The sequence below is a fragment of the Hyperolius riggenbachi genome, chromosome 11 (genome assembly GCF_040937935.1).
Source record: "Hyperolius riggenbachi isolate aHypRig1 chromosome 11, aHypRig1.pri, whole genome shotgun sequence".
Classification (NCBI taxonomy): Eukaryota; Metazoa; Chordata; class Amphibia; order Anura; family Hyperoliidae; genus Hyperolius; species Hyperolius riggenbachi.
The window spans coordinates 227,770,439-227,781,536 of record NC_090656.1 but is presented as its reverse complement, the minus strand read 5'-3'; the positions used below and the strand labels follow the sequence as shown (position 1 = coordinate 227,781,536).

The 11,098-nt window shown below is 43.6% G+C and overlaps 1 protein-coding gene across 1 annotated transcript in view; it reads left to right on the top strand.

Moving 5' to 3' along the window:
• Window positions 1-240: 240 nt before the first annotated feature.
• The window catches only part of LOC137537962 (receptor-type tyrosine-protein phosphatase beta-like), a 557,484-nt gene continuing 546,626 nt past the window's right edge, over window positions 241-11,098 (top strand). Inside the window, exon 1 of the mRNA XM_068259886.1 lies at window positions 241-307. Within this exon, the coding sequence (XP_068115987.1) occupies window positions 248-307 (60 nt within the window). The 5' untranslated portion in view covers window positions 241-247. The remainder of the gene's footprint in view (window positions 308-11,098) is intronic.

Genomic DNA, 11,098 nt, shown 5'->3' with positions numbered 1-11,098 from the left:
CTGAGTGACACAGGGTCTGCTGCTTGGGTGACACAAGTACCTTCGGCTGGGTGACACAAGGACAGCCGGCTTGGTGACACAGGGACTGCCGGCTGGGTGACACAGGGACTGCTGTGTGGGTGACACAAGGACCACCAGCTTGGTGACAGAGGGACTGCTGCCTGGGTGACACAAGGACTGCTCTGTGGAGGTTACCATGTCCCAGGTATACACAGCAGCCTAAGTGGATAACAGGAGAAAGCTAGAGATGGAGAGAGTGCCTCCTGTGCTGCGACTACTGCTGCTTGCTGGACTCTTCCTGCAGAAGGTAAGACCCCTCAGTCACTGACAGCACAGCTAGCAGTCATGTGACTGCCTTAAACTTTCTCTGACTTTTCCATGCATACAGAGGAATGCTTCCTCTTCCTGTTCAGTAAGGAGTTCTTGGTCAAGACACTGCTACTACCTACCGAGTGTGCTCTAGTGGCTGCCTCGCAAGGGCTAGTGTGATAGGAGAACAGCGCTATACAAGTATAGGAATTATTATTACCCCCACCACTGATAAATCACCTGGGTATACAGCATCTGAGGCCAGCCACACAACAGCGTGCCTGTCTGGGTGGGGATTGATTGTAAAGTGGCCAGAACACAGTCCAGTGTTAGTTGTGGAGCTGATCTGCTGACATCAAACCAACATTAGTTGATTCAGGTGAAACCTGTAATGACAAACTGCACATCGATTATTGCAAGCTTTCAACATCTTAACCAGTTCACCCCCAAGAGTTTTTACTCTAACGGACCAGAGCAATCTTCACTTGTCAGTGCTCCTCCCTTTTATTCCCTAATAACTTTATTACTACTTATCACAAGAAAATGATTTATACCTCGTTTTTTTCACCACCAACTAGGCTTTCTGTGGGTAGTACATTTTGCTGAGAATTTTTTTTATTATAAATGCGTTTTAATGGGAAAAAACAAAAATTAGAAAAAAAATCATTATTTCTCAGTTTTCAGCCATTATACTTTTAAAATTAAACATTCTCCTGTGGATAAAACAAACATATTTTATTTGCCCAGTGTTCCCAATTATTAAACCGTTTAAATTATGTCCCCATCACAATGTATGGCGACAATATATTATTTTGAAATATAGGTGTTATTTTTCTGTTCTGTTTTTTTTTTTCTTCTGGCCATAATTACAAGCCCCTATATAATAAATTAAAATTAATTTCCCCCCATAAAACATAGATTAAAAAAGGCAACTATTTATTTATTTATTTGAAGCTGATTTTTTTTACAAGTGTTTTTATTTTTTTTTGGGGGGGGGGGGGAGGGTTGGAAGTGTAATTTCATCAATTTTATTAATGGTGTGTATGTAATTGTGTATGTATGTACTTTGTACCTGTAATATACTTTTTGGCCACAAGATGGCGCTAGTGAACACTCTCTCCCGTATAGGAAGTGATCACTTTTTTTTTACACTTTATTAAATTGTTACAGTTTCCTGTTTTTGTGAATGGAGGTGGCCGCTGTTCGCGGTCGCGTCCATTCACTCCAGGCAGTGCGATTGGGTAGAGGACCGCTCGGTCCTCTTCCCCAATCACCCAGCACGGGAACTCGACGGAAACGGCGGCGGTAGTGGCACGAACACGTGCGGAGCGGCGGCGGGAATGTGCGACGTATTAAAACGTCATGTTGCCATTAACAGGCAAAAGCATGACGTTTTAATACGTTAGTTTGCTGGCAAATGGTTAAAGAGGAACTCCAGTGAAAATAATGTAATCAAAAAAGTACTTCATTTTTATAAAAAATATGTATAATTTATTTAGTCAGTGCCTGTTGTAAAATTTTTCCTCTCCCTGATTTACATTCTGACATTTATTGCATTTTTACTGCTGGCAGGTGATGTCAGTGGAAGGAGATGCTGCTTGCTTTTTTGCCAGTTAGACCCAGCTGTAAACAGCTGTTATTTCCCACAATGTAATGAGGTTAACAGACAGGAAACTGTCAGGACGTCCTGACATCACACTGGGAGGGGTTTCACCACAATATCAGCCATACAGACCTCCCTGATGAACCGTTTGAAAAAAAAGAAAAGATTTCTCATGGGAAAGGGGGTATCGGCTACTGATTGAGATGAAGTTACATTTTTGGTTACGGTTTCTGTTTAAGTCTCTTCTTCAAGCATGAAGCAAATCCAGAACTGGGTCAAAGCCGTGTGGTTTCTAAAGCATGCAAGAACTCTATATGCAGTGGTTTTATTAAAGTTTTATTTGAATGAATCCTCGTGTTGGTTTGATACATTATTAGAAATTGATAAAGGAGATGTGAAAGATAGTCAGAGATCTCTACAGCTGGCCACTAATGGTACAATGATCAGGAAAGAATCGCTGAGTGACTAGATCAACATGATCAGAAATAAAATGTCATAATATATAGATTTGTCCATCAACGTACCAATCTGTCCCTGCTGTCCATCAAAACCAATTATTAAAACATTTGTTCTGATTGACTAAATTGTTGTTGAACGATCACCATTAAGGGGGCCACACACCCTAAACTTTTTTTTTTTTTTCACAATTCAAGATTCACAATCATTTTTTCTGATTGGTTGTAACATTTGAAAAATCTAACCAATGTACCACACGTGTGTTAAATTTTCCCCAATTATTAAAAAAAGAAAAGAAAAAAATTGAAAACTAAACTAAATTGGCAATCTACAATACACTATTCAATTTTCCTAAAAATTAAAGAAAAGAAAAAAAAAAAAAAAACACTTCTGATTGACTTGTATTAAAAAAACCAAAAGAGCTGTACAGATTTATGGAAATTACATAACATTACACCAAACTCATATGGGCAGGCATGCAAAGCATGAACGCAAATAACGATTACGTGAATACAACCACTATACACTCACTGACCACTTTTTGGGCTCACTGACCACTGTTTGGGCTCACTGACCACTTTTTGGGCCCGTTCTCACTACTCACTATTCCCGCTATTCGACGAAGAGCTAGTGCTATTCTAACCCTATGGCAGTGATCTCACTGTCGCGATTGGCACCAATCCTGGGCGACTAGTGCCAATCACAAAACGTTTTGCATTTTGCTGCAATTCTGGAGTGATCGCAGTACAGAGCTTAATAAAGCGCTGATCGCAATCGCTCTGAATCGTGGACGTGCACAGTAATTTTATCATGCTAATCGCGGTAAAATCACTTGGGCAAAATGGTAGGGCTAAGCACTACTGTTTTGCACTTTTAAGGGTGAATGGGCCCTTTAGGTGCACCTGCTGTCTTGCTTAATTGCTTGCAAGCCCTAATAGCTCATCAGCCAATCACAGGACAGCAATGCATTTAGGCATATACTCCAGGTGAAGACAATGTAAGTGAATGAGGCATGGTTGTTTGTGGTGGCAGAATGTAAGTGAATGTGGCATGGTTGGTGGTGGCAGAATGTAAGTGGATGTGGCATGGTTGTTGGTGGCAGAAGGGCAGGTCAGAGTATTTTAGAATCTGCTTTATTACACTCATTATTATGATCCTGATGTACAAACTAGTGGTAAGATAGGCAGTTTTACCGATGACAGTGTAGCTTGCGTTGCCTAATTAGTGCGGCCCACGTAACGCGAACATTGCTAGAGTAACACTGGACGTTACCCTTGCAACACTCACACTAATTCGGCAACGATCGCTACACTGTCATCAGTTTTTTTAAACAGTAAAAATGTTGTTATCAATAGTAACAGTAAAATTGCTGTATGCTGCCTGCCTATCGTAGGTTCATCGATCAGGCTCTATGTATTTTCACTTGTATTTTGAATTCCTCTGACAACAGTCGGGGGATATGACTATGTACTCTGTGAAGTGCTGCAGAAGATGTCAGTGCTATATAAATACATAATAATAATAATAATATGGTAGGACATTAGACTATGGCTATGGTAGGATTAGATTGTGCGCTCCTCTGAAGACAGTCAGTGACATGATTATGTACTCTGGAAAGTGCTGTAGGAGATGTCAGTGCATTATATTATATACCATTTTATACCATACCATATTATATACATTATATACCACATTATTTTGATAATTATTTTTTTAATCTACCATCCTTTTGTTGATTGCACAAACAATAAATAAAGTTTGGTATGTACAGAATAGTTACATACAATTTGTTCAGGTTGAATACAGTTCCACAATTTATCACACACCATACAATTCTTTGTAAAGTTGGTCTAAATTCTCCAACATGCCCAATCTCTAAAAAGTGAAGAAGAAAAAAAAGAAAAAAAAAAGCTGGAAATGTTTTGGTGAAATAAAAGTAAAGTTTTAATTTTTCTGTAGAGCCAATCGTTACTGTCGATAAAAACGGAACGGTAAAATGGAACGGAATTATTGTACTGTATGGCCACTTTATGGGTGCATACACACATCCAGTTTTAATTGGCCAATTTTACCCCCTCCATGTAGTATGAGGGACAACAGATTTACAATACTATGGGCTTGATTCACTAAAGTGTGATAACACCATTATCACATGTTAAAGAGACTCTGAAGCGAGAATAATTCTCGCTTCAGAGCTCATAGTTAGCAGGGGCTTCCGTGCCCCTGCTAAACCGCCGCAATAGCGCCGCTAAACGGGGGTCCCTTCACCCCCAAACCCCTCACTGCGAACCCTTGGTCGCAGACTTGGTTGCTCCTGGAGGCAGGGCTAACGGCTGCAGCCCTGCCTCCAGTCGCGTCTGTCAGCGGCGCATCGCCGCCTCTTCCCCGCCCCTCTCAGTAAAGGAAGACTGAGAGGGGCGGGGGAGAGGCGGAGATACGCGCTGACAGACGCGCGTGGGACAGGGCTAGCCCTGCCCCAACCAGGAAGCGCTCCCCCACTGCACCGAGGGGATTTGGGGGTGAAGGGACCCCCGTTAAGCCGCGGGATAGCGGCGGTTTAGCAGGGGCACACGTGACCCTGCTATCTATGAGGTCTGAAGCGAGATTTATTCTCTCTTCAGACTCTCTTTAAAGCTTTTCACACATAAACCATTGTTTAACGCATGTTGCGCGTGAAAAGTTTAGCATAGCAATTGCGTGATAATTTTTATTGCACGTACGGTGTAGCGCTTCACACGATAAGTATGTTTTCACGTGATAAGTACGGTTTAGCAGATAGAGTTTGGTACTGAAATCAGCAATGGTGCTGTGAGACATATAAGTTAATTCAACAACTCAGTGTGTCATTTAGTTTCCTTCTGTTTTCAAACATTACTTTATTCTTTGGTAGTACACTACACATAAACGTTTTATTGAGTGTATGCTCACAACTGCAGATTGTGCTGTATATAGAACACCAAAGCACCACCAGCTTTTCAAGGCAAAAAACAGCAGATAAATGTTAGAGGAACTTCAGTCTAAACAAACATGCTGTCATTAAGTTACATTAGTTATGTTAAATAAAATAGATAGGTAATATAATCTCTTACCCTACCTGTTTTAAAAGAACAGGCAAATGTTTGATTTCATAAGGGCAGCCATCTTTTTGGTTGAAAGGAGGTGACAGGGAGCATGAGACATAGTTCCAACTGTCCTGTGTGCTGATCACCCCTCCCAGTTGCTAGGCAAAGTGAACAACAACATAGGAAATCCCATCATGCTTTTGCACAGCATCTGGGAAAAAAAGCCTGGGCAGTATTCTTTGATGGGTGGAGCTTAGCTAAAAATGCAGCTAAAAATGATGCTTTGGTAAGTAAAACCAAGTTCTGATGCTGTGAAACTGTTAAAGAAACACCAAGCCTTTTCAGTGCTGCTGAGTAGATTTTTAGTCCGGAGGTTCACTGTAAGGAGCAATCATTATTATAAACGCATGCATCATTGCATTTGGCACGCGCGATAGTTTGCGCACGCAAAGTTCTACACTGATCGCGCGCAAAGTTTTTTTTTATCACGGGATATCCCGCCTTTGCGCACAAAGTCATTCGTTATCGTGCGCAAATCGCTACGTGCCTGAAATTGAGCGCAAAAGTGCTTAATACAGCCATGATAAGCGTTATCACCCTTCAGTGAATCAAGCCCAATGTGTAGATTGTGTAGGTAAGATCTCACACTAAATAAAAGTGGTAAAATTGACCAATCAAAATTGGAGGTGTGTGTATGGACCTTGTGGGCCCTTTTATACTAACCGCGTTCCCAACTCAGTTTTCAGATTACGGTGATTTTCCTGCAATTTGCTGATCGCAAGGGCCCAACAATACTATGGTAATCCCACGTAACCTTTTGTCACCAACGCGCTGTGGTTTTTTGCTGGTCCCAAAAGCAATGCATACTACATTTTTGCTGTGTTTGCGATTGGCCTGTAAACTCATGTTATGAATCACAGTAGCAAATATGCTGCTTAGTATAAATAGTGTCTTTTTCTTTTTTCTCTTTTTTTGCATATAACCCCTGACTGACCGAATGCCTCTCACTATATTCATGTCTATGTCCATGCCTATGTAGCCCACTCTACGCCACATGTACGTGGGTCTTTGTGTTTATGTTTGTATGTACAATGCTATGCCATGTGCTCCAAAAACAATTCCGGGTATGTCTCTGGCATACTTTGCGAATAAAGCTGATTCTGATTCTAGTGAACATCACAATCGCATCACAGAGCATTTGAAATGCTGTTCTCGGTTTGTGGTGCTTTCATTGGATGCTATAAAAAAGGACCTCGGCAGATCTGGTGACCTGTATCTGAGTGCTGGAAATGTCACACTGTCATATTTTGAGAATTATGATAGTCATGAATGAGCAGTTCTCACCCTCTACCTGTTTATCAGTCTATGGTAAGCAGGGGATCGAGAACCATTCTAGGCCTTTCCAAAAAGCCAAATAAATGACATTAGAACAAACCTTTACTGAAAAGTCAAAATAAGCATACACACGTCCTTCTTACCTGCTGCGTGCAGGGCCAGTGCTTCCATAAAGACAAGGGAGGGGCAATTGCCCCTGGGCCCCGAGAGTTGTTGGGACCCTGACCTCCCCCCTTAACTCAAACGTGCTCCACGGGGCCCCTGCACTATTACAGCAATGGTATCTCACCTGTCCTGGTGGCCGGCGAGCTGTTCATGTTTCATACTCCCAGTCTTCATATCTCGCTGCCTGCCTCTTCACTATTACAGCAATGGTATCTCACCTGTCCTGGTGGCCGGCGTGCTGTTCATGTTTCCTACTCCCAGTCTTCATATCTCGCTGCCTGCCTCTTCACTATTACAGCAATGGTATCTCACCTGTCCTGGTGGCCGGCGTGCTGTTCATGTTTCCTACTCCCAGTCTTCATATCTCGCTGCCTGCCTCTTCACTATTACAGCAATGGTATCTCACCTGTCCTGGTGGCCGGCGTGCTGTTCGTTTCCTACTCCCAGTCTTCATATCTCGCTGCCTGCCTCTTCACTATTACAGCAATGGTATCTCACCTGTCCTGGTGGCCGGCGTGCTGTTCATGTTTCCTACTCCCAGTCTTCATATCTCGCTGTCTGCCTCTTCACTATTACAGCAATGGTATCTCACCTGTCCTGGTGGCCGGCGTGCTGTTCATGTTTCCTACTCCCAGTCTTCATATCTCGCTGCCTGCCTCTTCACTATTACAGCAATGGTATCTCACCTGTCCTGGTGGCCGGCGTGCTGTTTATGTTTCATACTCCCAGTCTTCATATCTCGCTGTCTGCCTCTTCACTATTACAGCAATGGTATCTCACCTGTCCTGGTGGCCGGCGTGCTGTTCATGTTTCCTACTCCCAGTCTTCATATCTCGCTGCCTGCCTCTTCACTATTACAGCAATGGTATCTCACCTGTCCTGGTGGCCGGCGTGCTGTTCGTTTCCTACTCCCAGTCTTCATATCTCGCTGCCTGCCTCTTCACTATTACAGCAATGGTATCTCACCTGTCCTGGTGGCCGGCGTGCTGTTCATGTTTCCTACTCCCAGTCTTCATATCTCGCTGCCTGCCTCTTCACTATTACAGCAATGGTATCTCACCTGTCCTGGTGGCCGGCGTGCTGTTCATGTTTCCTACTCCCAGTCTTCATATCTCGCTGCCTGCCTCTTCACTATTACAGCAATGGTATCTCACCTGTCCTGGTGGCCGGCGTGCTGTTCGTTTCCTACTCCCAGTCTTCATATCTCGCTGCCTGCCTCTTCACTATTACAGCAATGGTATCTCACCTGTCCTGGTGGCCGGCGTGCTGTTCATGTTTCCTACTCCCAGTCTTCATATCTCGCTGTCTGCCTCTTCACTATTACAGCAATGGTATCTCACCTGTCCTGGTGGCCGGCGTGCTGTTCATGTTTCCTACTCCCAGTCTTCATATCTCGCTGCCTGCCTCTTCACTATTACAGCAATGGTATCTCACCTGTCCTGGTGGCCGGCGTGCTGTTTATGTTTCATACTCCCAGTCTTCATATCTCGCTGTCTGCCTCTTCACTATTACAGCAATGGTATCTCACCTGTCCTGGTGGCCGGCGTGCTGTTCATGTTTCCTACTCCCAGTCTTCATATCTCGCTGCCTGCCTCTTCACTATTACAGCAATGGTATCTCACCTGTCCTGGTGGCCGGCGTGCTGTTCGTTTCCTACTCCCAGTCTTCATATCTCGCTGCCTGCCTCTTCACTATTACAGCAATGGTATCTCACCTGTCCTGGTGGCCGGCGTGCTGTTCATGTTTCCTACTCCCAGTCTTCATATCTCGCTGCCTGCCTCTTCACTATTACAGCAATGGTATCTCACCTGTCCTGGTGGCCGGCGTGCTGTTCATGTTTCCTACTCCCAGTCTTCATATCTCGCTGCCTGCCTCTTCACTATTACAGCAATGGTATCTCACCTGTCCTGGTGGCCGGCGTGCTGTTTATGTTTCATACTCCCAGTCTTCATATCTCGCTGTCTGCCTCTTCACTATTACAGCAATGGTATCTCAACTGTCCTGGTGGCCGGCGTGCTGTTCATGTTTCATACTCCCAGTCTTCATATCTCGCTGCCTGCCTCTTGTGACCGGCGCATGTCATTACGTAACATGCATATTTCTGACGGGCTAGATACCTATTTTGGTTGATCTGGGTAGGTGACGGGGGCCTCATAGTTTGGGTCCATTGAATAGTATTAGGGATATGACACTTAAAGGGGTTCTGTGGATATATTTAAAAACAAAATAGCCACTTCCAATTCATCCAAAGACAGCCAAAACCATGGCGTTCCAGAGTACCAACCATCCCCAACCTCGACCCCTACCATCTCAAACCACCAGTAAAGGTCTGACTGAAAGTCTTTAAAGGGGTTCTGTGGATATGTTTAAAAAAACAAGCTGACACTTACCTTGGGCTTTACCGGCCCCCTGAAGCTGTCCTGTCCCGCGCCGTCCTACGATCCTCCTTTCCAATTATTCATTTAACTAGACAAATGCAACTGCGCTTCCTAGCTCCTGCTTGCACCTCCGGGAGCTTACTGCGCAGGCGCAGTATGAGAACATGTCGTACTGCCACTGCGCAGTAAGCTCCCGAAGACACGAGCGAGGACGCGCGTGGTTGTGCAGGCACAGTTCCATTTGTCTAGTTAGTCAAATAAGTGGACCGTGACTGGCACCCGGGAACGGAGGATCGTAGAGGACGGCGCGGGACAGGGCAGCTTCAGGGGGCCGGTAAAGCCCAAGGTAAGTGTCCGTTTTTGTTCTTTAAATATATCCACAGAACCCCTTTAAAGTGGATCTGAGATGAACTTTTACTCATTGCATAATTGTGTTTCTTTTCCTATTGTTTATAGGGCATTCCTCAAGCCAAATACTTTTTTGTTTTTGTTTTAATACTCTTATTCCCTATAAACTAAAGAAGCCACACCCACAGGTTTTCAGAGAGCCAATGCACTTTCAGACAGCAGCAAGGGCTAATGGGAGCTCAGTCTGGGCAGGAGGAGGGGGAGGTATTACTAGCCCGAGATTTCAGAGGCAGAGGGGAGGAGGAGGGGGGATTAGTATTTTTTTTTTTTTTGCTCAAGATGCAGATAAGCCTGCCTCTGTGTAATGTTTACAAACAACATGGCTGCTGTCACTGTATCACAGGAATAATCAATCATATTCTATTAAAGCTGTTTGCAGCTAGATTTGCTGTGTAAACTTTAGATAAGATATATAGACAAGTTACTTGTTATAGTTAGTTTTTAATCTCGGATCCGCTTTAAAGACTTTCAGTCAGACCTTTACCGGTGATTTAAGATGGTACAGTTCAAGGTTGGAGATGGTTGGTACTCTGGAACGCCATGGGCTTTGGATAAATTGGAAGTGTCCATTTTGTGCTTAAAGTGGATCCGAGATGAACTTTTACTCATTGCATAATTGTGTTCCTTACATATAGTTTATAGGGCATTCCTCAAGCCAAATATTTTTTTGTTTTGTTTTAACACTCTAATTCCCTATAAACTAAACACGCCTCACCCACAACCTCTCCAAAACGCCAAGGCACTCAGACCCATGTAGCAAGGGCTTATGGGAGCTCAGTCTGGGTAGTAGGAGGTTACTAGCCAGAGATTTCAGAGGCAGAGGGGAGTGAATTGTTCACAGGCTGAGGGGTGGAGATGCAGTTGCAGATTACCTGTGTAATGATGACAAACAGAACATGGCCGCTCTCATTGTATCACAGCAATAAATCATCATAAACTGTTGAAGCTGTTTGCAGCCAGATTTGCTGCAAACTTTAGATAAGATATATAGACAAGTTACTTGTTATAGTTAGTTTTTCATCTCGGATCCGCTTTAACTTTTCCAGGTGGTATTGCTACCCACTATCTCTGTCTCCATCTCTCTTCTCCTCTTGTAATTAGTCTGGCCCCACCTCTTAGTGACCTCACCGACTAGTGCACTTGCAGATCTTCCATGGACACACATTAATGGCTTCATGATTGCTATTTATCCATCATGGATTTTTCTTTCTTCCCAGCATGTCTCTAGTAGAGAAATTAGTTTTCACATAATGAGGTCAAGTGAATGAGGTCAAGTGAACAGTCTGCACTTATTTCTTTGAGTACCAATTGATTAAATCTTGCAGTCCAGGGAATTTCCAATACTTTTTGTCCAACATCACAATTCAAAGGTGTTCTGTTTT